The sequence below is a fragment of the Tursiops truncatus genome, chromosome 6 (genome assembly GCF_011762595.2).
Source record: "Tursiops truncatus isolate mTurTru1 chromosome 6, mTurTru1.mat.Y, whole genome shotgun sequence".
Classification (NCBI taxonomy): Eukaryota; Metazoa; Chordata; class Mammalia; order Artiodactyla; family Delphinidae; genus Tursiops; species Tursiops truncatus.
The window spans coordinates 45181706-45208770 of NC_047039.1; the positions used below are offsets into that span (position 1 = coordinate 45181706).

Below are 27065 nucleotides of genomic sequence, written 5' to 3' on the forward strand. Positions count from 1 at the left end.
ATTTGCAAATCATGTATCTGATAAGGGGTTAACATTCAAAATATATAAAAACCCGTATAACTGAATAGCAAATAATAATAATAATAATAATAATCTAACTGAAAAATTGGCAACGGACCTGAATAGACATTTCCCCAAGATATTCAGATGACCAAAAGGTACATGAAAAGGTCCTCAACATTAGGGCAGTGCAAAGCCACAATGAGATAACACATCACGCTTGTCAGAATGGCTATCAGAAAAAAAAAAAAAAAGAGATAAGAAACGCTGGCAAGGATGTGGAGAGAAGAGAACCTTTGTGCAAGGTTGGTGGGAATGTAAATTGATATAGCCACTATGAAAAACAGTATGGAGGTTCTCAAAAAAATTAAACAAAATCACCATGTTGAAGAGCTATCTGCACCCCCATGTTCATTGCAGTATTATTCATAACAGCCAAGACATGGAAACAAACTATGTACCCATTGATGGATGAATAAAGAAAATGTGGTATGTATATAAACAGTGGAATACGGTACAGCCATAAAGAGAAGGAAATCCTGCCATTTGTAACAATACTGATGGACCTTGAGGGCATTATGGTAAGTGAAATAAGTCAGATAGAGAAAGACAAATACTATTCATCTCATTTATATGTGGAATCTAAAATAAAACAGAACACTAAACTCATACAAACAGATATCGGATTTGTGGTTGCCAGAGGCAGGAGGTGGAGGGTAGGGGAATTAGGTGGAGTTGGTTAAATGTACAAACTTCCAGTTGTAAGTTAGTACCGGGGATGTAATGTACAATATGATGACTATAGTTAATAACGCTTTATGGTATATTTGAAAGATGCTAAGGGAGCAGATCCTAAAAGTTCCCATCACAAGGAAAAACATTTTTTTTTTCTGTAACTGTATGAGGTGATGGATGTTAACTAATCAGTTTGCAATATATACATATGTCATTATGCTATCTTAAACTTACAATATTGAATGTCAATTATATCTCAGTAACACTGGAAAAGAAAAAGAACTAAAGATGTTCAGGCAAAACGTCTCTTGGAAGGACAGGCTGTCATCCAATATTAGAATTGTGTTGTGTGGAAGAGATTAGATGGCTCCCTAGTAGTTCCAGAGAGGGACAAATGAAAGTTACAGGTAGATTAACTTCAATTCAAAATTTAAGAAAAAGAATTCTTTCTAACCATCCCCTGTCCACCAGTGGAATGGGTTATGTTGGGAGCAGCAATCAACAAGCTCAGCAGAGGCTGGAAGATGCAAAACACAGAAAGGGGGACTGAGACACCAGTACTGAAATGTGTGCACAATTTCAAGATGGCTACAAACCTCAGATTACTATGTCCCAGACTGATGACTTCTAAAAAAGAAACTCTAGGGTGGGATCATGCAGTCTGGCTTAAGAAGCCCTCCAGGTGCTGCTAATATGTGTATTGTCAGAAAAGACAACAGAGGGGAGAGCTTGGGGGAGGGTAATGGGGGTATGCCTGGAAGTTGTCTGCTGATGCTTCAGTTTTGTCAGTGAAGAGAGAACTGAAGTCACTCGCTGAAAGTGAAGACGGAGGAGGAGGTGTATGAAGAGCTGATGGAGGTTTTATGTAGGAAAAATAGGATCAGATTTTCACTTACGCAGATATTCACTGATCTTGTGCTAAGTACAAGGAACAAAGGATCCCATAATAAGTAAAAAAGATGTTTCCTGCTTTTATGGAGGCTTATCAGTAGTGAGAGAGGTTAGTCCAGAACTGAACAGCCCTTTAAATATTTGAAATGCTCACATAAGATTTTCTCTTAAATAGTTAGACATATTCAGTCCCTTTAACCATTATATACGTGGCATGGTCTTCCCAGTTCCCATACGCTTCTTTCGGTGCTTTTCAGGTGGTCAGAGTTCCCCTGAAAGTGTTGTGCCCAGAAGTAGACACACTGTCCCGGACATGACCTCGCAGAATTCAATGTCAGGTTAAAGAGGTTATTTTATATAAACTGCTATAGAGCAAGGCCTCCCCTATTCTCCATGCCTCAAAATGAATAAACCAAGAGTAGATAAGATGCCTATGGTAAAAAGTCCAAAGAGTACAGAAAGGTCCGAGGTAGACAGTAGGTCCCTTGGCTTGTACCTCAGAGGTTATCACTCAGCTTCTTTCCAGAAACTCTGTGGACATAAGCATAAATATGCTATCCACACACCCACACAAACTGCATTATTTTACTTTACGTATTTCTCTGGTTTCCACTTTTATCACCAACATTGTTTTATACTGGCACATAAAGATGTTATTTATTTGAATTAATGTACCTTATTTAGACCCCCCCCCCCCGCCCCGCCCCACACCACTGAGAATTTTAGCCGTTCTTAAGCTTTGGCGTATTATGAACAACTCCAGGATGCACTGAGGCTAATCTGCGAAGTATTTTCAGGTCTCAAATGTAAGCCTGCTGTTCCAGCCTTCTCCACTCTTTTTGGTTAACACTGAATATGAACTGTTCTGGTTATCTAATTGTCAAAATCATGAACAACAATGCAGAACAAAAATAAGCAGCTCACAATGCCAATACACATTTCTAAATAGATGCAGATGTACTAATTAGTAACTCAGCACTCTTCCAAGGGGCTAAGTCACTAAGCTAGAACTTTTCCATTATGCCCATAATCCACTGGGGAAACTTCGAAATGCTCAAAACTGATCACAGTGTCCACTTATTTTTGTAGCTAAGAAAAGGAGTGAAGAATCATAGAAGTGGAAGTGTTCTGGGAAGAAATGGTCAGCAAAGTCCTCGAGAATGAGGTAGGAGGAAAATTATATTATTGGCTTTGTTTAAGGAGTGAATGATGGGTAACAAAACGAGTACCATGTACTCCATTTGAGAAGTCTAAAAATGAGGCTGCAAGAAAAGGCTACTGGATCGAGAAAAGAACTTCTTTAACTTGGGAAGCACTGTACTTTGGGAAGGCAACAAGAAAAATGCCCACATTTTGGCCTTGACATCCTCAGACACCTACCAAAAATGAAGGAAAGTAAGGCATAGCATATATTACAGGGTAGTGAAAACAATCATGGGGTATAGAGCCAGAGAACCTTAGGTTCAGACCCATCAGGTCCTCTGTGGCTCCCTCATATGCAGAGTTGAAACCACTGCATCTGAGAATCCAAGAGCCATACTCACATGTAACCCACACAGCTTAGTATTAATGCTGAAGGGTGGGTAACTAGTTTATTGTTTACAATTAGCAGCTTATTATCTTGAAGACAGTTTCTTAGACACAAACACATTCATTCTACAATCTCTTTAAACAGACGAGATACATCACTAAAGGACCCAGTAACAGACCACAGTGAGAAGGAGTAATTTTGAGGGAAGTATGATCTCCCTGTGATAAGAAAACAAACCACATTCCTAAAAAATTGACAATAAAAAACAGTAAGAAGCTTCCATTTTCTTTATTAAAAAACAAAAATCACCAACTCATGGAAAATAATTCATCAAATCATAAAAAGGAGTAGAAACAAAAAATCAAATGTCAATTTAAAGAATATCTGACACACTATAATGTGTGTATACAGTCTCTTAAATAATTTAAGATTAGCTCCATATTAAACACCCAGCTTTTCTCACATTGTTGCAAACCCAAGTATTGTTCTGACTATACAGTCATTAATTATCTTTTTTAACAAAAATGAAGATTGAACTCAAACAGAACTCCTCTTAGTATTGCCATTTTAACTTTTGCTGCATTACCAGAAACAGTGCGTTTTCAAGAACTGGGTTTTTCTAAGCCCATTTTTATTTTATTTTTTTTAGTTTTTATTTTATTTATTTATTTATTTTTTTTGCGGTACGTGGGCCTCTCACTGTTGTGGCCTCTCCCACTGCAGAGCACAGGCTCCGGACGCGCAGGCTCAGCGGCCATGGCTCACGGGCCCAGCCGCTCTGCGGCATGTGGGATCTTCCCGGACCGGGGCACGAACCTGTGTCCCCTGCATCGGCAGGCAGACTCTCAACCACTGCGCCACCAGGGAAGCCCCCATTTTTATTTTTAAAACTTCACTATTTGATTATATTCATTGTAGAAAAATGTGAAGATATGGAAAAATATAAAGAAAATTAAAAATTTATCCAATATCCCTCCCCCCAAATATAATAACAAAAGAGTATATATCTTTCTATTCTTTGTAAATATTTAAAACAAAATTAGTACTGTAAAATGCTTCTATATCCCCATTTCATATTATACAGCAACAATTTCCTTAGTACGTTAAATATTATGTGAAACCATGATGTTCAGTTGGCTGCTTCACAATCTAATTAGAGCTTAACCATGATTACCTCCAGTTGTTGGATATTCAGATTGTTTTGAATATCTGCTATTAAAACTATGTTCTACATCCTTCTTTATACATAATTATTTGTATGTATCTCTGATAATTTCTTAAAGATAAATTCCTAGGAGTAAAGTAACCAGCACAAAGGGTATTTTTTAAGCTTTGTGATACATTTTACCAAAATGCCCTCCAAAAAGATTATACCAATTCACAGTCACATCAATAAATAGTCTAAGAGCTATTTCTTCACATTCCTTGGCAACATAGGAATGTTACTGCTTACCTTTACTGTTACAAATTTGGGGGAATGGTGAAAGGTGTCTTCTTTTTTTCTAATGTGTAAATATTTCCCCACGTTTTCTGGTTATTTGCTTTCCTTCTGTTATTTGAAGCAGTCCAAGTCTTTTAGAAGGCATCTCTGATGTGAGCAATGTCTTGTCTTATCACTTGTTCTTCCTTAGGGGGCAAGGGCACAGAAGCTGCATATCTCTTCTGTGTTTTCTCAAGCAGGAATTCCCCAAATGATTGGAGTTAGAAGGTTACCTTGTCTTCTGGGCAGCCATGCTATTTTAATGTCTTGGTAACATAACAGAAAACTGGGCCATTTTCTGAAAGAAAGCAGGCACAAATTATGGGACTTTGAGTGTAACTCCTAACTTTTTAGTTCTTCATTCTTCTTTCATGTAAGGTGAGGTTCAGAATGTTTATCTCAGAGGACTGTTCTGATTCTCACTTATCTCCATCCGCCTTCACATCCACTAGGACATATTTTATACACCAACCTCTAGCCTGGATTGTTGTTTATGCAACCTCCATCATTTGCCTTATTCCACTGAAAAACATCATTGAAATTTCTACGTTAGTATCACCAAATAGAATCGGAGCTTCTTCATTACAGCGTCTTACATATCTTGACATAGAGTGGGTGCTCACTAAGTGTAGTGAATTAATGATACACACTTCAGTGCTGAGAGAGCTGAAAATACTGCCCTGGAATAAGGGATTATTAGTATGGTGTTCCTTAATGCTATAGAATGGAGGCCATGATTCTTAATTTTGTCTAGAGCAGCAATTCTTCATTTTCTCTTTTCTACACATATTGACCCTCTTAAAAAATGCATACATACAGAAACACACAATTTTACACACACTTTCAGAAGCGTCACAGAAAGAACACCAATTTCTACTATCCATACATCTTTACTTAAAAATGCAGCTGAAATAATAAATTTATTGCTTGACAAATTATCTTTAAGTTCAAGGGACTATGGTCAAAATGGGGTCAGAAACCTAAAAAAAAAAAACGAAAAAAAACAAACCCAAAACACACCATCCCATCTTGCAGGTTATATTCTCAGCAGCAGCAAAAGTAGAGTCACATATCCTGCCAATCAACAGTGTGTTTATTTAGACAAGCCAAAGTCATGCTGCTCTATCACATTACACTCATTATGTTTAGCTAAATGTAACTGTTTCTAGTTTAAAGTGACATTCTCCAATTCTTAGAATTTGTTTTCTGTTCCCCTTTTCTTTATCCTTATAATAAGGGCTGCCTGTATTTCAATTATGATGAAATACTTCATGGGGGGAAGGGCTTAACATTTACTCATTAAAGAACATTTATCTCCTGGGTATATAGGCTGAAACCAATGGATGTGTTTCCTGCTCCTTATGGATTTAAAGTCTAGTAGGGAAGACAGATTACAAATGTCAATATTCCTGACTTTGCCAGTCCTCAAGGCTGAGAGGCATATTATTACAGTGGTGTGCTGGAGCCTGCTTGTACCAGCTTGTAAAAACCTGATTATGTACATCACTTCCCAGCTTACCAGTGGCTTCATGTTAGTAGCTTGAAGTCGGCCGTGCAAGAGCATTTATACCACAGCAGTCAGCAAACACTACAAATCTTGGCACCTCCATGCCCAGCAATTGGCAATCATTTACTACCACATAGTGTCCTTGTCACACTAAAACAGTGGCTCTCATTCCAGGGCTCCTCGGTAGTAATTCAGGTAGAGAGGGCTTTTATCAACTTTTCGAATCCTCTCTCAACTACTTTTCTTAAGACCTAAGAGTACAGATGTGTTCTAGGAGACTTTAGGATATACTGGCTACTAGGTGAATGTAACATCTGATCAATTTCAGGCAACTTCTTATCCAAGGTCGTTAATCAAGAGAGTCTCAAGATGTCCAGATAAAAACCACACATCTCTGAGCTCAGCAGTCAGTTCAAATTATATTCTGGGAATTAATACTAGAATTGAAGAGCTACCAATCTGCAACCCATCACTTGTTTATCATTAATTACTGTCTTAGTTTGATGCAGCATTAACTGTAAGTAGACATTCCCTGGCACCATTTCAGTATTGCTGTTGTCAGTGTTTTGGCTTTAAAGGCTGCCAACACTTTGCATGGATCTGCCAAAGAGAAAACAGCCTTGTCTGCAGTGTAATCCATGTACAGAGCAAATATTACCGATCTTCTGAAGTAAAACTTAGGGATATACTGCAAAGCAGGACAATGTTAAGAACCTGGTAGACTAGATAATAAAACTCTCCCCACCTTAACTTCCAGTGCTCTTGCATTACCAGCCAAAATGTGTATCTATTCCATTTATGGTTAGTAGTAGTAAATAGCATGAAAACTTGTAGAAAACATCTAGTCTAGTATAGAATACATAAGAAGATGGACCAAGAGTGAAATGCAAATTAAGAGAAAAAGGCAGCTGAGGGTCTATGGAAGTGTCTGCTTACAGATGGCTGAGGATACTTACCCTAATGTTATGGAGGGTTTCTGACCATTCCGTGGATCCTATCTGAGGTATGGTAGTGAGAAGTAAACTTTTGGCTTTATTGGCATTTTCTTTCAGGGTCTTTAAGACCCGGTCTACAGAAACCTAGAGAAACAACAACACGGGATGTTAACAGCAATTTAAAATTCCACTGCTTTTCACAGAACATCTTCTTGAGTTCCTACCTGATCTGTTAAAGTCAGTTTACCCCAGTTTCAATCCCCTGAGCGCAAGCTCTGCATATATCAGGGAGAGCTCTTGGAGAAACCCAATGACATCTCTGAAAAGCACTACTGGTTTTCAGTATGGCATCCAAGAAAGTTTCTCAGATATATAATGTGTTAGCATGGCCTAAAAAGATTGTGGCTCTTCTCATGTCCATAGAATGGATTCCAATTTTAAATACTGTTGCTATACTGGATAAATCAGAAGATAAGCACATTTCTCTTTAGAGAAGTCTTCCAGCTAATAAAGAAAAATGATGGAGTCAAAGCATCAACCATTTTACAGTCCCAGTGAATTAATGGATGGGCTGTTAACATCACAGAACCAAAAAACCCAAACCAAACAAAGAAACAGTCCACTTTAATGAGCTTCCTTGTGGATTATGATGACCGAATATGATCAAATCTCTAGATCCTACTGCAAATTTACAGAAAATAACAGAGCACTGAGAAATTGGATAAACCACCCTCAGGAGATGATTTCACCAATTCGGATGGTGGGAAACTCTACAGGACAAATGACCTGCTTTTCACAGAACATCTTCTTGAGTTCCTACCTGATCTTTTAAAAATACCTGGAAGAAAAAAATCACTTATACTAGTTGAGATAACTAGAAAATTGAACTTCGCCTGGATGTATTAAGCAATTATTGTTGGAATGCGATAACAGTAATGTGGTTATGTTAAATGTTTCCTAAAATGTTTATGGATAAAATTATGGATCAGAGTATAGATGAAATATGATTGGCCTTAAGTTGTTATGTTTCTGATTGAAGCTGGATGTTGGATTCCTGGACGTTCATTACCATTGTCTGTTTCTGAGTAAAGTTGTTTAATAAGAAAGCTGAAAAAAGTTACGTGTAAAACAGATGATCAGAAAGAGTACTTGTCATGTTTCACTATGCTTAGAAGAAACCCAAGATTCAGGGGCAAGGCATCAAGTCCAGACCCCTCCCACAACATTGAGATGTGTTTAGAACAAAATGATGAGCACTGTAGCAGAGGAGAGTCCCATCACTGTGCGAGGAGATCACAGCACAAGGTGGTGACCAGCTAGCTGGGTGCCTGGCCAGCTATGAATCTTCAAATGCAGGGTCATGAAGCAGCCAAGAGATTTACCTTGTATTTTACTCTTTTCCTCACACTTTGTGACTAATATAGATTCTGATCTCCTTTTTCTCTTTGTTTCTGCTGTTGTTCTTCACCCAAAATGTCCTTTCTACTAACTTCCTCACAATAAATTCTAACCTTCTGTTCAACATCCAGCTTAAATCTCAGAGAAGTTTTCTTCAGAAACTATCCCCCTCCCCCATTCCATCACACCTACCATCTGATGACCACCCTCTCAGGAGCCAGCACTATACTAGATGCGCTACATTTATCATATGGCTTAATTCTCCTAATAATCTAATCTCCTAATAAATCTGCTAATAATCTGCAAGGTCAGAAATGTAACTACACAACCCCCACCCATGCGAACAGGTTAAATAACTCAACCAGTATTACAAGTAAAAAGAACAACAGGAATTTGAAGAAGGGTTTAGGCAACTCTAAAACCTTTTTGCCATGCCAGGCTACACATCTGGTTTAAAGCACAATGACACACATAGCTGACTGAGATGATGCCATCTTTGTCTATGTTTTCCTGGTGGCATTTAATATTATTTGCTTTCGTGCCTTACCACTTACAAAGAGCTTCGGTTTTTTTTTTTTTTTTTTTGCTTTTAACTGAAGTAGCTCCAACTGACTGTTTTCCAAACCTCATGTGGGCTACTAAACGAAAGTACCATTCGCTCTGCATGGGGGACAAATGTTACTAGACCGAGCAGAAAGCCACAGGCAGGAAGCAATCTGCTCTTGCGGAGTGGCAGAGGCTGGAGTCTCCTATTAATTGGAAACAGCTTCTCAACATCATGAGGCTGAGCTGTCCCTTAGGTGACCAAAGCTGCCAAGTCAGAGACTTTGTTGAGTCAGGATTTGCAAATCTCTTACATAACAAACATCCTAGTTGTCAGCAACAGTTTATTACACTGCGGAGTCAGGATAAGACATTCATGCAAAGAATCTGTGTTCATCTATGACCCAAAATCCATACCCACGGATGGACAGGCAGCTAGAATATCTTACTCCATTTTACATGAAACTGGATGGTGAAACAAGCAGCCTGAGATGGTGGTAAGGTCCCTTTGGAGAAGATGTCACCTTCCCTAAGTGTGTTCAGAACCGCCACCCCAGCACTTCTTCCTTCAAAATTTCTTGGCTGTAGTTTTATCACTTTCTCTTTTGAAAATGAGATAAATGACAAGACAAATGATCTGGTTTTTTCAAGTAAAATGCAAGGAATGAAAAGGGAGGAGAATATTACAGTAAAAGATTTAAGAGGCATATCATTCAAATGCAATGTGTGGATTATAAGGGATCCTGATTTGAACAGTTAAAAATTATAAAACGAGGGAAAATGTGACAAATCTGGACATTTGATTATATTAAGGAATTAATATCAATATTTTTTCATACAACAATGGTGTGGTTTTAAAAAATTATTTTAAAAGAAAGGCCTTTTAGAAAAATTTACTTCAAAATAATTAGGGTAGGGGAGAGAAAAGTGGGTAGGGGCATATAAATAAAACAAGATTTGACATGGCTGATAACTGTGGAAAGCTCAGTGATGGTAACTGGGAGTTCATTTTACTAGACTCTACTTTTGTAGATGTTCAAAGTTTTCCACAAAGAAAATATTTGTTTTGGAAGCCTGACCTCAGTGGCCCAGTGTCCTCAAATACCAGCTGGATCTTGCTGTCTTTCCTGCCAAAAACCCTCATTGACCTCCCATCTGAAATCCTTACACAGCCTACGTGGCCCTGCCTCCCTCTTCTCCCTCCTCTCCTCTCCACTCAACTCAGGCACGGCCATCTTTCCCATCACACTTAAACCAGGAAGCCTTCCTGGATTTCAAGTATTTGGTTGGGCCAATTTGATATGTACTTCTGTACCTTATCACACTATTTCTTTATAACCCTGAGCCTTCTCACATTGGTTTGCTTGGCCTCTACCCAGCCCCACAAAACCCAGAATGTTGGCTCCTTATGGACTTGTCTGTCTGCTGTCATATTATTATACCAAGCACAGTACCCAGCCAAGGTAAGTGAGACAAACAGGAATACAGACAGACATGAATACAGAGTCCTTTTACCAGGAAGAGGTACGTAATAGTAGGGTTTTCACCCTACATAATAAACAGTAGCACAGCATACAGAACTTATAACCAAGTCTTTATCCTTAAAGTAAGGGCCAAGTCTCAATATAATTCCCAACACACCTACATGTTTACAATGTACTGTTCCCCTGTTGATCCTTGGATAAAAGTGTCTTTTTATTCTCTATGAAGATTTCTGTTCTTCCAGTGGGAACTACAGAAAAAAATCTGTTAATACCTAATGACAGTGTATAAAAAGCTGACTTTAAAACCTGGTAGAATGGCACTTTCTGCAACTAATGTAATATAAACAAAGAGTTAAGACACTCTCTTACTGGCTCACACAGCACGTGGAAACCCAGGCCATACAAGTTCCAAAGAGAATTTCACTTACTACTTCCTCATGCTCCTTCCAGCAATCATAATCTGTTGCCATGGCGATACTTGCGTAGCAAATTCCAGCCTCCTTAGCAAGAATCACCTCTGGAACTGTGGTCATGTTGATAACATCCGCACCCCAGGTTTGGAACATGACACTTTCTGCCCGGGAGCTAAAACGAGGTCCCTCAATTGTGATCATTGTCCCTTTTGAGTGGCACCGGAGTCCTAGCTTCTTAGCGGTCTCTATGAGGACCTAGAATGCAAAGAACCAAACTCAAAACATACGAACATACAAACAGAAGGTCAGCTTAATTTATTTTTCCTCTGATTGTTTAAAAGATTGTTACTATAAATACCTAGTACCTGTAGGCCCTCAAAGAGAACCTAGGAAATCACAGAAGGGTGTTTCGTAGACCCTTATCCTTACATAGTGCTCTGTCCTGCCCCAGCCCCTAGCTCACAGCTACAAGAGCAAACAGTGAGGTTTTTCTACACACCAGGCATTTGTTTACATGCTTTAATCTCACTTCTTAACAACTTTAAGAGACTATCATGGATTGTGAATGGGGGCTTGAGCCTGAGCTCTTAACCTCCAAGTCTACACTAAGGTGCCTTCCTCATTCACATCTCAGAGATGTGCAGAGTGAACTGTTTTCAAGCTCCTGAGAAACTCATTCTCACTGGTCTTTTATACAAAACCTGAGGGCTTTTGTGAAAGCTTTTTGGGGGTAGAAAGTGATTTCATAATCTCTTTTGCCTATTGCCTCTCTAAAGACATACAGTAAAAAACAGAATGGGGCTGTGCTGATTTCTTCTATCCAGAGATAAACTTATCTTGGCATCCCTTTAGAGGCAAGGCCACATATGAGTTTAGAAACATTATTTAAAAGTTTGATCACTTTTTTTAGTGTCTAATAATGTACGTCTAATCTAATTTCATTATTTTCTTAGCCTGTGCTTCAACATTCCTTTTTAATTAAAAAAAAAATTAGTCTTTTAAACTTAACTCTTAAAGCACTGCCAAGAATTCACTTACCCTTACGTACGTCCTAGTTTTTTCATCTGTAACATGGGAATAATATTATATAACTCAGAGATACTGAGTTTTGTTTTTTTTTTTTAAAGAATTTATTTATTTATTTATTTATTGGCTGTTTTGGGTCTTCGTTGCTGCATGTGGGCTTTCTCTAGTTGCAGCCAGCGGGGGCTTATCTTTGTTACGGTGCATGGGCTTCTCATTGCAGTGGCTTCTCTTGTTGCGGAGGATGGGCTCTAGGCGCGGGGGCTTCAGTAGTTGTGGCTCGCAGGCTCAGTAGTTGTGGCACACGGGCTTAGTTGCTCCGCAGCATATGGGATCTTCCCAGAGCAGGGCTCGAACCTGTGTCCCCTGCACTGGCAGGCGGATTCTTAACCACTGTGCCACCAGGGAAGCCCCGATACTGTGAATATTAAATGAGCTAAGGAATATATATAGCAAGGAATCTAAATGCTTAACTGGTCTTCTAATTATTAACACTGGCAGCTTCTACACATTTCCCAAATAATTTGTCAAGTTTCCTATGATACCATTATATAAGATGGAGTGACTCAAAGTCAATAGAAGGCTCCAATCTAGGCCAAAGGCTTGCCTGCACATGTCTGAACCACATAAGCAAATTAACCTATTTCCTTAAAAATAACACATTATGCTATGGCAAGACGAGAAAGAATTTTAAGAGCTTCGGCAACTCCAAATTTAGAACCATGACAAGCCCTAGATGACTAGCTGATGCTACATCATGTTTATTTATCCTATACATGCTGAAAATAAGATTCTGCTAAATAAAAACTTTTCTTTAAGGAGTATAGGTATAAATACAAGGGCTTATTAAATCACTCTTTCCCCTGATGTCCCCCCCCACTTTCAAAATTAAGATATAACCAGCCCAGTCCTGTCTTCATTAAATGTCTTTAAAAATCTCAAATAACTGAGCTGTACGTCTCGGCCAAACTTCAGAGTGCTTCTAGAGATGTGTGAAGGAAGATCACAACTATCGCAGGCTAGTGGCAATGTGCCTTGTACGTCTTCACCATCACCCTGGGTGGTGGGTGCCACGATGGGGAGGAGGAAGTAGAGGCTTATCGGCCTGGGTGGGCCAGGCAGTGACAGACCCTGGGCCCTTGCCACCTGGGCAAGTACTCTGCACTCCCACACAAACAGATAACGCCACCGTAAGGTGCCAGAAATATAAACTACAGGCTGAGAGGTCTCTTTACTGTGTCAGGACTTTAGAAGAATGTGTTTCAGATTACCTTTCGACTAGAAGTACTATTTTTGGAATAGGTAATACTTGCACATGGTACAAAAACGTAAACAGTACAAAAGGATATTATTCTGTGACAAGTATTTCTTCTACCTGTGTACTAGCGACCCAGTTTCCCCATGGGAAACCACTGTTACCAGTTCTTCGGTCAACTTTCCAGAAACACTCTATTTGCATATAAATATTTTCATATTTATCTCTTTTATATACACATATTTCAACACAAGTGGTAAGATATAGTACAACCATAGTGTACCTTGCTTGCCACTTGACAATCTGTCATCGGTACACGAAAGTACACAATGACGTTGAAAGTTAAAGTGATAATTACGAAGGGGCAACACCACCCACTCTTTACATTTTTTGGACAATATTTTAAAATCTCTTTTAGGGTATATAAGAATAAAGTAATACTCTGAAGGCGTTATTTTCCCATTTTCTTAAACTGCCCTCCCCAGCACTCTTTTAAAGTCTTTATGTGAGGGTCCTTAGCTTGACTAGACTAATAATAGCTGAATTAATTCAGTCTCAAGGGAGGCCAAACTGCATTACTGGAAACTATCATCCAGCCACCACATTTACAGTGCTCTGCATACATCATTAGCACTTTTCCCTTACCCACCTCTACTCCTAGTACCCACATCACTGGGCAGTACCTCTGATTTCCTACTAACATGCATATTCTCTCCCTAGTCTATTTCTTCCCAAGCTGCCCCCATTTTGAAGTGGACAAAAATGTTACTGCACACATCTACCTTCCTCTGGAGAGCAAATTTATTCTGTGGACAGATCTGTGTTTCAGACTTACATTGTTCTGATATATTCTGCTGATAACTACCCAGGAACTTACACAGTTGATCCTTGAACAACATAGGTTTGAACTGTGCAGTCTACTCATACATGGATTTTTTCCAATAAATTCATACTACAATACTATACAATCTGTGGTTCGCTGAATCCTTGGATGCAGAACTGCAGATACGGAGGGCCAACTGTAAAGTTATACTCAGATTTTCAAGTGCATGGTAGGTCAGTGCCCCAACCCCTCACGTTGTTCAAGGGTCAAATGTATTCTAAACTCACACTTAGAAGTTAACCTGCCCTTTTTTTTGTTTTAAAGAAGTAAAAAAGGTGCTTTCACAGAAGTCACAGAGAATCAATATGCAGTGATATATCTGAAATGGCTCCAACGCCTGGCTTTGGATTCTAGATTTCTGAGACCAGAGTGAGGTTAAGGTGCCCTAGCTCTTAACTGTAAGGAAGCTAGTTTTACATGATTATACAAGGCTGAACATATACTACTTTCCACATTCAGGTGTTAAAATCACCTGAATGATTAACATGTTTAGGTATCTGTATCGTCTAAGTTATTTTATAAAGTAGATTTTACTAGGCAGTTTGTCTCTGACAATAACTTCTGACCTACTGGGTTGCACCTGACTTTCAAATCTTGAGTTATAAGAAAAGTACCATGGATGGACTTTTGAATTGTGGTAGCCATTTTTATTCTCTGAAAGCTAAGGCTGTGATTCCTCACTTTATATCACCATTGGCTTTTGTAGGGCTGCCCCTTTAGTCCTGAGATCTTACTATAATCCTGGAGAGGAAGCTGGACAGTAACAGCCAAACTCAGCTCAAAGGCAAATGATGCCAATCTGACAATTTACAGATTATTAATAACTTAATTCATAAAAGCAGTTAACAGTCACTGGATGTCTTATAACTAACAGGCAGCACTCAAAGCACTTTATAAGTAAATAACTCTTTTATCCCTCACAGTCCTACGAGGTACATGTTATCATCACCTTATTTTACAAACGAGGAAACCAAACCCGAGGTTTTGGTCCAAAGACACACACCAATTAAGCTGAAGAGTAAAGACCTGATCATAAGAAATCTGGTTCCAGATTGTATACTCTAGACATACTATGCTACCCTAAATTATTTTAAAAGGTATCCTGACAGCAAAATCAAAACTTAGTTAAGAAAAAAGAAAAAGTAGGTTGCAACTTTGAGTGATTCATCTTACAAATGACTGAGAGTAGTGGAGACATTATTAGCAAAGGGAAACAACTCTTCATAAAACCTTGAGTAAGCAGCAAGCTAGAGAGGGGAAGAGAGACCACATGCTTGGCCAGTTAATTCTACGTCTAGATGCCACCCCAAGCCCTCATGATTTATTCTGGTGCACCTTCCAGAAATATTACGAACCTCTCTTGTTTTAGGGCAGAACGGCTCAGCCATTGGAATATGACACACTCCTCTGGCACAGGAATGATTTCCGTCATAGAAGGTCTGAAGCCTTCTGGTAGTCCTACAAAATAAAATAAAAAAGGGTAGTTTTTAGAAAGCCACCTTCCCACCCTCTGGGGGCTGGTAATCAGTTGTATCTAGGTCGATATCTTGGGTCCTCACTCCAGAATCAATAGTTCTGGATAAGCTGAAGGAAACTTTTTTTTTTTTAAAAAAAAAAAACAACAACAAGAAAAAGAGCTTCTGGATGGTATTTGGCTTTTTTGGCTCTGGGTTGGTGGCAACGTGCTTCCCAACAGGAATTAAAGTGTCTGTGGTCTGGTGGCTGTGATAGGATAACCACACTGAACTGTAGATGCAACTCAACTGTGGTGTCAGGAGGCCAGGTAAAACACTTAAGAAGTCAACATGAAAATTTTCCATCATCTCAGATGTAGAGGATTGTATAGTGAACCCCATTATATATCACTTAGATTCAACAGTTTCCAAAATTTTGTCAAACTTGCTCCATCTGTTGCAAATCCCAGACTTTGTCACTTCACCCCTACTTCAGAAGGACCAAAATATGTGGAGTATTTTCCACGGCAATGTCATTATCACAGCTGATAAAAATGACATTAATTCCTCAGTATCACCTAATATATAGACCATGTGCAAATTTCCCTGGTGTCCTCAAAAAAAAAAAATCTTTTTTTAAACCGTTGCTTGATTAGTTTCATGTTCAAACACAGTCCAAACTTTGCATTTGATTGCCCTGTCACTAAATTGAGAGTAATTCCTGCCCTCTGCCCTCAACCTTATTTTTTCATGCCTTTGACCCACTGAAGAAAGCAGCCATTCATCCAGCTCCACATTTCAGAATCATTTGTCTCTTTGCTCCCTTACTTAAGCTTATGCGTCTACCCGCCAGAATTAGTTCTAAAGTCTCATGAAAGTTCTAAAGTTAACTTTCTGATAAAACATTTTTGAACCTGTAGGAGAGAGGGTAAAATTAAGCCAGTGGCAAGTCACCCAGCAACTTCTCTCTCAAAGTTTTCAGAATAAAGCACTTCCTATATCCATTATATTGTTCTAAACTTGAACTCATGAGTAATATAGAAAAGAAAGTCCTCATTTCCCTAGAGAGGGGAGAGCAGGGGAGGGACACGGCAAGGGAAAACCAACAGCTGAAGGCAAATCACTTCATTTCTGCTTCCGGGGGTGGGAGGGTAGGCAACGGCATGGAGAAATATTCTGGTTCAGTTTACACAGCTGGCATGTCCACCTATCAAAGTTAACCTGTTACTTCCTCCCCATCACATATTAAACAGTGACACTAGCTGGCACCAAAGCCACCTTGCTCAGAGATTAGGCCTCAGAGATTGGGAGGAATGAAAACCCAGTCTGTGCTCCTCTCAACCCCTTATCATACACGGGTCTTAAGGGAAAGGCTAAGTTAACCCCAAAGCAATTTCAGATGGCACCGAAGAACAGGTCAAATGACTCTTCCAGCCTATATAAACAGAGGCTTTTCTCTTTTTGTAAAACTGACTAATAAAATGGTTCCACATATTCCAGCTTTGGCTTGGTTTCAGCCTTCAGTGAGTCAAGTATTAGCAAAAATCCTACTTACAACCATGATTAAGTGTGAAAACAGGGCCACAAAACCCTTCAGTGGCTATACCCCAATAGACATCTATGCAGTTAACACCCCCATCTTATCTATCTCTGTCCCTCTCTATCTCCATCCCTTCTTTGCCTAATTACTCCTCTCTCTGTTTTGAACATTTACCTTAAGACATAATATGTATTAGTTATTCCTTATGTTATGCTATATACATGTGATACTAACTGCCTACAGTTTTAATTCCCTCTCAACTGGAACATTTTACGTTTTTCTCTTTAAACAAAGCTCCCTAACTCCCACCTCTAAGGCTTATAGCAAACCACCATATCTTCTCGATTCTTCATTTCCCAATTACAAAATGTAGTGTTCATCCACCCATTTATAAGAGTGTTATAAGGATTAAGTGAGCCCTGATGCCTAGATATCCCACGGCAGCTCAGAACTGAGGTCTGGGCTAGAGACTGAATTGGGAGTCAGCACCAAGGAGAAGCTGTAGCTGAGAATGGGGCCTCAGAGCACCCAACCTTGCAGGAGGGGTAGCCCCGAGGAAGAAATAGGGACTTCAATACCAGTATTACTAATAGGTTCAGGGTTATGCTGTTAAGATCCCAGGAGGGAAAGTGCCAATAAGAAACATCTCTTCACACAGACTGCCCACCTACTTGTGGTGTTCTGCATAACTCAAACAGTGACATATTCAAGGAAAAGTAATGATCTAATTTTAAATCACTATAAGTACTCCTATTTCACATAAAATAATGAGGCATGATTATGCTGAATGAAATTCAGACCAAGAGCAATGGGGTTTGCAATCACAAGTGAAGTGACTGAAGGACACCACCCAAGTGAAATCCTGAAATGAAAATATATGTGATTTTAAGATCTCCTGTCCTCCCCCTGAGAGTTTTTAAGGAGAAGTGAGAGCTTCTGTAATGTAGCAAGAAGCAAAGGACGTCCCACACGGTGGGGACTGTTACCTCATTGAGCCTGTGTTAAAGGGGGTTCCTGCCTGTTCACTCCCTATTTCCAGTCAAAAGAGCTCTTCTATAAACAAAACAGTAGTTCACTCTCAAGTGGAGTTTTCTGATGGATATGGAGAAAATATAGAAAATGTAGTTTTGTACCTGGATTTCAATCCTGTTACTGATTTTTCGTGTGGCCTTGAGCAAATTACTTAACCTCCCTGAGTTCTTTCTTCATAAGGTATTAGCAACATCCACTTACACCCTTGTTTAAAACAGGGCCGCAAAAAACCTCCGGTAGCTACATCCCAATAGGGTGATGCAATAACTCCTCCATTTATATGTCAAATGTACGTTTGGGGATAAACAGTAATTGTTGCAAAGTGCTACTACTATTGCCCTGAGGATCAATGAGGGAACGGATGCAGCATCCGGCCTACAGTATTCACCCAGGTCACATTACCGATGGACACAGGCGCAGCAGAAGCAAGCACATGGAGGAGCTCATCAATGGAAGACACTTGCAGATTTTTCTTGAGGGCAGAAACTAGGTGTGCAGCCGTGCCTAGGTGAGCACCTTTCCCTGATAAAGGGGGCCCTTAATGAGATCTCTTCTTCCTCCCATCAAGAGATAGAACTGGAATCTCTTCCTGGGCCACAGGAAAAAAATTAGCCTTAGACAACGTCAGACTGGCTGGATCCATTGGGAAGCTGTGTTTCAGGCTGTGGGTGAGAAGAACAGGAAGGATCACACACCTTCCAGAAGCAACCTAGACCAAGGATGAGAGTTTAGGGGTGGCGGCTCTGTCCTACCAAGCTATGAAAGTGGCATGTGGCAGCAAACAAAATAATGCCCCCCTACACCCCTGAATATCCACACCCTAATGCCCAGAACATATGAATATGTTACCTTACATGGCAGAGGGCAACAGAGGTTGCAGGTGGAATTAAGACTGCTAACCAGCTGGACTTAGAAAGATTATCCTGGATTAACCAGGTAGGCCCAGTATCATCACAGGAGTCCTGACATGTGGAAGAAGGCAGAAGAGTCAGTACTAGTGATGAAAAGGACTTGATCCGCCATTGCTGGCTTTGAAGATGGAAGGGGGCCAGGAGCCAAGGAATGAAGGTGGCAAAGAGCAAGGAAAGGGATTCTCCCGAGCCTCCAGAAAGGAATGCAGCCCTTGATTTTAGCCTACTGAGACCCATGTTAGACTCCTAACCTGCAGAACTAGATAATAAATTTGTGTTGTTTAAGCCACTAAGTTTGTGGTAACTTGTTACAGCAGCAATAGGAAGCTAATACATGTGCTCATATGGTTTAACACAGTTAACGCAATGCAACTCTGCCCCTAACTCTTGCTTCAATTGGTGAAGCCTCCTAGCGAGGCAAAGGGACTGCTAATTTCACCCCCCTCTCCACCATCAGCCTGGGATATATATCCACTGGAAGTAGACTTCAGGGACTGCCCAACTGACTGGCTTTACTGCTCCCTGGCTGGCTGTGTGCCTCCAGGAGAGAGTCACTCTGACCTGTGTTCACCTTATCAGTCTTCTCATATTTTAAATGGGGAAGTATGAAGGGTAAATACTGTGTGAAGACTGAATAAGAACACATGAAGCAAGTGCTCAGCCCGAGTAACTACTGCTGGTAGAAAATCTGCTTCTGTACTTCTCGTCTGCCAACTTCAGAGCAGACGTACTCGGGTCTCAAGTCAAGGGTACCCCCAAAACGGGGATATGTGATGAGAAAAGTTAGCAAAACAAACAACAAACTGCATATGGAAGAGTGAAGAAGACAAAATGATGTTGTGTACTGGCAAGAGAAATGAGTTCAAGGCCATCAGGGAGAGAATACCGGGCACTTTCAGACACAGTGGGGGAACAAAGCCCAGAGAAAGACTGACCAGTAGGTTCTTTCTGGATCAAGATCCTTGAATTGGCACAAAGACAGCCATTTGTTAATAGTTTTCCTTTGAGGAAATGCTGAGTTGCAAACAAGATGAGGGAAAATACTTTTCCCACAGCAGAAGCAAACACACCCGCACACTTCCAAGGTGGTTCTGGAGCACAGCACCTCCACGAGCCTCAGCACACAGGAACACGAGGCGGTTAATTTACTGGCAAAGCGGGGCCAAGGGCTGCTCGTACACAGCTTGGTTTCGGGGAAATGATTCTACCCATATCACTTAAAGTCTACCCAAACAGTCTATCTCATGAGTGCCCCTAAGTGAAGAATGCATCGTTTGGTGCATTTACTCTTAGCACTGCAAGCTGCAAAAGGGGAAGGCTGGTTGGAAAGGCATGCATATTGAAAACTTTAGTAATGTGTCAGATTGCCTTCTATTACGATTCTAACCATCTCTACCAGTAATAGGTATGTGCATTAATTATCCAGGGCCTGACAGCATCTCACAGGTGGGAAGAACTTAATATTTTTCTTTCCCTTCATAATTATCCAGAAATAACTTGACTTCATGTTCAAAAGACCAGAGATGACCAGATAATAAACATTAATACTTCACTGGGGAAAGGGAAATGAGCAGGGATGCAAAGTACAAAAGCAGTGAAGAAACCACCACAAAGGGGACAAGATAGTTTTAAGTACACATCAAAGATCATTACCATCAATGACAAAAGGAACTAGGAAAAAATTACATCAAATTACAGGAAGAGCTGAATAGCTGAGGTCTTCTACCCAGGGACAGCCCTTCTTATTCAGAAGTCTGCATACGAGCTGACACTCAGTAACAGATTCCGGGGCAAGCCCTCCCAGAGGGTAGCAGTTGTTTGAGCTTGGTTTCCAGCACTCCTGTGACTGTGTCTTCCTTCCTGTTATATTTTCTGGGAGTAGTATGGCAACCAGCTTTGAGGGGAGTCAAGCTGGGAGAAGTAAAAATGTTAAGAACTAACCCAGATGAGGGTAGTGGTGACAGATGACAGGGTGGATTCAAGACACACATGGGCACGACTTAGAGACCGACTGGATGTAGGGGTGACAGATCCACAGCAGCGATCACCCGGTAGATGGCAGTGCGATGGTATTACCAACTTAGCAACTTACCAAGTGGAGAAGAGGGAGCTCGAGACAGGGGAAGGTGTGGGGTTAGAAGACAACCAAGGGGGAAAATTAATGAACTGTGAATTACAAAGTGTGAGGTGTCTTTGGGACCTTGTCCTGTATCTAGGAGCCAGTATGGATCTCAAGGTGGAGGCCAGAGCTGGAAGTCCATGTGTCAGGAGTGGTTGAGGTCATAGGGTTTGCAGATGAACCTAATTCAAACCCCACAGGTCCCACTTATTAGCAAATGACCAATATTTCTGAGCTTAAGTTCCCTCAATTTAAACTGAGGAAACGACCCATGTATGTGGTAAATAGGGTTAATTGATTTGTGGTACTTGGTAGGAACTCAAACATTGGGAGCTTATAGCATTTTTTAAATAACAGTAAGGATATAAGGTGAGAAGGTAGTTTGTAGAACAGAGTTAACCTCACACAGGGAACAGTTGCTCCCACTTCAAGGACAGCAGCAAGATGACAAAGAAGAACAGGGAGGCAAGTAACTGGTGAAAGGGAGGGTGAAGGAAGATGGCGAGATTGTGCCTAATACCATCTGTTTTCTTGTAAAGAGGCAATGTTCTCAACCAAGAGCGAAGGATATGGGCAGGAAGCTGTGAGAGAACAGAAAGGGTTCAAAGTAGCTGCTGACAGGAATGGGAGAAAGAGCTAAGCAAAGGCTTCCTGTATAATTCTTTATCATAAACCTCCATTTCTATTGGTAAGAACAAACCCCGTGCCCAAGAGGCTGAAAGACTGAGAAACTGACATCATTACACACCTCAACCTCTAGGCCTACCTTCCAAGGATGGCTAAGAACTTTGTACTGTAAAACCCTGGGGGAAGCCCAAGGCAGGGCTATGTCTTTGGGAGAGGGAAATAAACTGACATCATCCCTTACCCCTGTGGTTACAGCGGGACTTTCCTGATGAGTAAGTGTGCATCACCAGCCAACGCTCATCCCAACCCCCAACCTCTCCCGATTCTAGCGAGAAAATAATTCTCTTAAGAGGGTGGGCATCAGAACTCTTAGGAATCAATCCAACACCCTCATTTAGCAGATGAGGACACTAAGTGACACAGGAATTTGGGGGCAGAGCCAGGATACAATTTTGGATGTCCTCACTTCCAAGCTGGGGCTTCTTCCACCACATTCTTTTAGTTGAACCTAACCAGGGGCCTCAGGCCACTGTGTTAACAGCATTTTGCAGAAAATACTTGGCATTAGGAATTACATCCTGCCTTTTTTTAATCTTAATTTTTTGGCCATATTTTTCTCACTGTTAAAAAAACAAAAAACAAAAAACCCCCAAACACCTTAAACATTCCTGATAGAGGCCGCTATTAAAAAGAAAGAATCTTATTCTCATCCTTACAGATGTTACCCAGCTTCACCTTGAGATATTTCTGGTAGTGACAGAAGCAGTTTAAGGGACCCTACTAGTATGCATCTTTTTTTTTTTTTTTCGCGGTATGTGGGCCTCTCACTGTTGTGGCCTCTCCCGTTGCGGAGCCCAGACTCCGGACACGCAGGTTCAGTGGCCATGGCTCACGGGCCCAGCCGCTCCGTGGCATGTGGGATCTTCCTGGACCAGGCCACGAACCCGTGTCCCCTGAATCGGCAGGCGGACTCTCAACCACTGTGCCACCAGGGAAGCCCTTTTTTTAACTTAATATAATGTGGGCATCTTTCCAAACACTCTGCATATCTAATTGTTCCTTTCATAAATATGGTGAGGGACTTCCCTGTTGGCACAGTGGTTAAGAATCTGCCTGCCAATGCAGGGGACACCAGTTCAATCCCTGGTCTGGGAAGATCCCACACTCTGCAGAGCAGCTAAGCCCATGCACCACAATTACTGAAGCCTGCGCGCCTAGAGCCTGTGCTCCACAACAAGAGAAGCCACCTCAATGAGAAGCCCACGCGCCGCAACAGAGAGTAGCCCCTGCTCAACACAACTAGAGAAAGCCTGTGCACAGCAACGAAGACCCAACGCAACCAAAAATAAATATATAAATAAAACTAATTCTTTAAAAATAAATAAACAAACAAATAAGGTGAGTTGAATTCCCTCCAATGATGATACTCAGGATTGATGGTGAAAGGAGAAAGGTCATATGTGGAAGTTGCTAGAATCTCCTGCCCATGTGTACCTTCCATGGCACGGAAAGTTACTAGTCTAGGGTGGAAGAGAGGCCATATAATCAGTCCCCACCCCCCACAGACAAATGAATTTCTAGGAGTATCTAACAACAACTGGGTCGACAATGGAGGGTATGTGCAACAGAAGGAAAACAGGAAGAGACAACAAAATGCCTCATGCTTTGAAAAAAGCATCTAGGGGAAACAGTGTTGCTTGCTCTATAATAGCAAAAATCTCATTAGAAATCACTTCTATACTCCACTTTATAATGTATCATCCAAGTCAGGCCTTAAAAGTGGGGTGGGATGCGAGGGATGGTTATGTCTTTACCTGCAAGGCTGAAAAGCAAAAACAAAACAAAACAAAAGCCAAGTAAATGCATAGTTATGCCTCTAAATTTCTAAGTCTTGTCTCAGAATTTGGTTAGTCTTATACGGAGCCCTCACCAAACCACAGGCAGGGAGGATCCAGCTTCATAAAACACCTACCACTGATCCTGCTGGGCTCAAAGGAGGGAGGTGCTTCCACCAGCAGGAAGGGAGGTAACAGCAGAACCACTGAGCAAGTAAAGCCGCTGGCTGTCCCAGCTGCTTCCTGGACAGTGGCAAATAGATACAGGAGATCAGAAGACACAAGGATGCAAGCAGGTATAAAGCACAGTAGAGAAACAATCTGAAAAGCCTTAGTGGAACCCTGAGAGTAGCTAAGCTTTCAGATTTCTGTCTCTGTTTCATGTGCAAAGCCAGATTATGGGGAGGGAATCAACTTGGATTCCCTATGAGGTCTTTTCTCTCCGTCACTCAGACAGTCTTGCTTCCCCACCAGAGACACTGTGAGAGCCAGATGTACCCTACACGGGCAGAGGTTTGTACCACAGGAGAACTACCCCAAATTATGAATCTTGGGAGTGTCTCCCTTATAAGATCGTTTTAAAGTAGAAATAGCCTCACTATCCTAAAACAGATGAAAGGTCAGACAGACACATTCTCTCCCCAGTTCACATGGACTGTTTAATAATGGTCAAGAAGCAGAACAAGCCCCATTCTTAACCATGTTTTATCATGAATTGCCAAATGACTTATGGCTCTGATGGTGGGGACCTCCACCAAGTAGAAGAAATCAAACCCAGTGGGCTTCCCTGGTGGCGCAGTGGTTGAGAGTCCACCTGCTGATGCAGGGGACACAGGTTCGTGCCCCGGGCCAGGAAGATCCCACATGCCACGGAGCGGCTGGGCCCGTGAGCCATGGCCGCTGAGCCTGTGCATCTGAAGCCTGTGCTCCGCAACGGGAGAGGCCACAACAGTGAGAAGCCCGCGTACTGCAAAAAAACCACAAAACAACAACAACCAAAAATCCCCCAGTATATCAGGAGGCCCAAAGCAGGCACTGAGGACACTTACTGTGGGCGAGCCTCTTACAAATTCTTGGTATAAATTACTATTTAAAATTTTTGGTTTGTGAAGAATATTGCACATGGGGTCCAGGATAAGGGAAGAGTCAGGAAACCTGTCACTGTGCAACACACATGCGAAAATGACCAGAGAACACATTCTTTCAGCATTTAAGTTCTAGATCCACATACATTTTCCTTTCTACAGCAGCCCTAATCACAAATGAAAGATTACTTTCACTTTAAATATTAGCAAAGGTTATTTCCTTGCATGTTTGAGAAACAGATGAAAGGACTGACTACACACACCCAAAAATACTGGAACCAACTCCTCTCCCCACCTGTCTGCTGTCCTGATTTCTCCAGGTCAGCCACACCCAGGATTCCCCTTTTCTCATGCCGAGGCTTTCAAGTTTTCACAGGTTGGAATGTAGCATGAGCAAACCCAATGATTTTCAGAAGAGAATGATCTTATTTTCCTAAAAGAGCTTTCAGCCTGTCAGACACCTTCAAGGGTATTTTTCATTTTTAGCTTATAGGCATCTAATGATTTTAAAAACCATAAAAATCAAAGCTACCTGTCACTCTTAAATCTTAATGACTTCTAAGTTATGCACGGCATGGTTGACAAGCCAGGTTGGTGTTTTTTCCCCCTATGCTGAGCACTGAGGGCAAAGAAAGCAAGATGCTCTAGTTCTGCCATCTATTAAAAAAGAATAGCCATACTATTCCATTTTGATTCTTTATCACAAATGTATGTCAGGGAGATTAAAACAGTCCCTCTAGTCTTGGAAGACACTTTAGGATGAGGATATTTTTTCTAAGATGATGTGCTGGCAAAGTTATAGCAGTAGTAAGCAAAAATGTGTTTCCAGATCAATCCCTGGAGAAGAACCCATGGACAGTGCAAGGAAAAGGAGCTTAAGTGATAGAATTCAACCTGTAATTTTGAAGAGAGGACGATGGCCCACATAGGTAAAGTGATCTGCCTGAGGCCAAACAGAGCCAAGATGACCCTTCTAGAGTTCAGTGCTCCTGCCCCCACAGCTCTAATCCTCTGTGCACCTCTGCAGGATGCTGCAGTCCTATCAAATATTCTGGGGCTGTGGTTACAGCTATGGGCACTGAGGCTGTAAACAGCAGAGCCTGCAGCTCACCATTCATGCCTAATGATAGGACTAAGTGGAGGTTCAGACGCCTGCCTTAACACACCAGGATTTACTCTGTTAAAATAAAAAAGTGCTGTCAGTACAACACATGTAGGGCATTTCTCACAAGACAAAAAGTTCTGATCCTCCTCTCCTGTAAGACATTCTCAAGCCTGGGTAACAGAAACCACATAGCTCAAACAGCAGCAGTAACACTTAGAAGATGCTCTCCAATAGCAAAATAATGCAAGGCACATATGTCATTTAAAATGTTCTAGCACCCACATCAAAACGGTATAAGAGAAACAGGTAAAATGAGTTTTAGTACCTTATGTAACTTAATATATCAAAAATGTTATTGTTGCAATATATAATTGACACAAAATTTGAGATTTCATTCTAAATGTTACTTACTTAGGGGATCCTCCTTTTAACAGACCTTTTTTTCTGTTTTTACCAAGTGACGTTAACTAGCAGACATACTCCAGCCCAGACTCACAGTAAAGGCATTTATTGGGCAGGTACCACAGGCTAGATTCATAAAAGGCGCTCGCTAGGGACTCAGAACTCCCAAGGCAAGACTAAGGAGGCAGGTTATAGACATGGCACATAGAAGAAAACAGACACCGGAAGATTTTAAGGTCACACAGCTAATAAGAGCCAAGGCAGAAAGAAACCAGATCTGATGGCAACGCCTGTTCTCTTTCTATTCTCTTTGTGCCCCACCTGCTTTCTTGAGAGCCAGTATGTGAAACATTTACATTTACTACATGTGAGACAAAGATCTGGGAAATGCAACAGTGTACAGTTACACCACGTAAGTAACAAATTAATCCCAGGCTTAGTATCCAAGCCAAACTTTTCCTTCCAGTACCATCTACCATACTTTATAAATCCACATCATTCTAGAGTTTTGTGCACTGCATTATTAAAAAAACCACATTGCACCCATTTTCTTAGGTCATTACCCCCAAACACATGTCTTTGACGGCCATAGAGATTTTGATCAGGATGTCCCCTAAACACAAACTCCAGCCGCCTCCCTCTCCCTTTGAACAATCATGTTCATTCAGTCACTCAAAAAATACTGACTGAGCAACCACAGGCCAGGTAGTATTGTGGGTGTTGGGGATAAAGTGGCAAACAGGACATATGGGGTCCATGCCCTCACACGGTTTACATTCTAGAGGGGAAGATGAAAAACATACAGTGTCAGGTGCAGAAAAATGATAGGAAAAATGAAAGGGGAGGGGCATGTAATGATTTTAGTCTATCCTCATTA

General features: G+C 41.0%; 1 protein-coding gene across 3 annotated transcripts in view; it reads right to left on the minus strand.

The window, feature by feature from the left end:
* Nucleotides 1-3429: 3429 nt before the first annotated feature.
* Nucleotides 3430-27065, minus strand: part of MTAP (methylthioadenosine phosphorylase) — a 39262-nt gene continuing 15626 nt past the window's right edge. Inside the window, exons 5-9 of one of the 3 annotated variants that reach the window (XM_019934903.3) lie at nt 15434-15536; nt 10933-11172; nt 7101-7223; nt 5110-5159; nt 3430-4935 (exon numbers count right to left, since the gene is read on the minus strand). In XM_019934903.3, coding sequence (XP_019790462.1) covers nt 5112-5159; nt 7101-7223; nt 10933-11172; nt 15434-15536 — 514 coding nt within the window. In that variant the 3' untranslated portion in view covers nt 3430-4935; nt 5110-5111. Of the gene's footprint in view, nt 5160-7100; nt 7224-10932; nt 11173-15433; nt 15537-27065 lie in introns of all 3 variants that reach the window. The other 2 variants (XM_019934905.3, XM_019934902.3) reach the window with 2 other exon arrangements.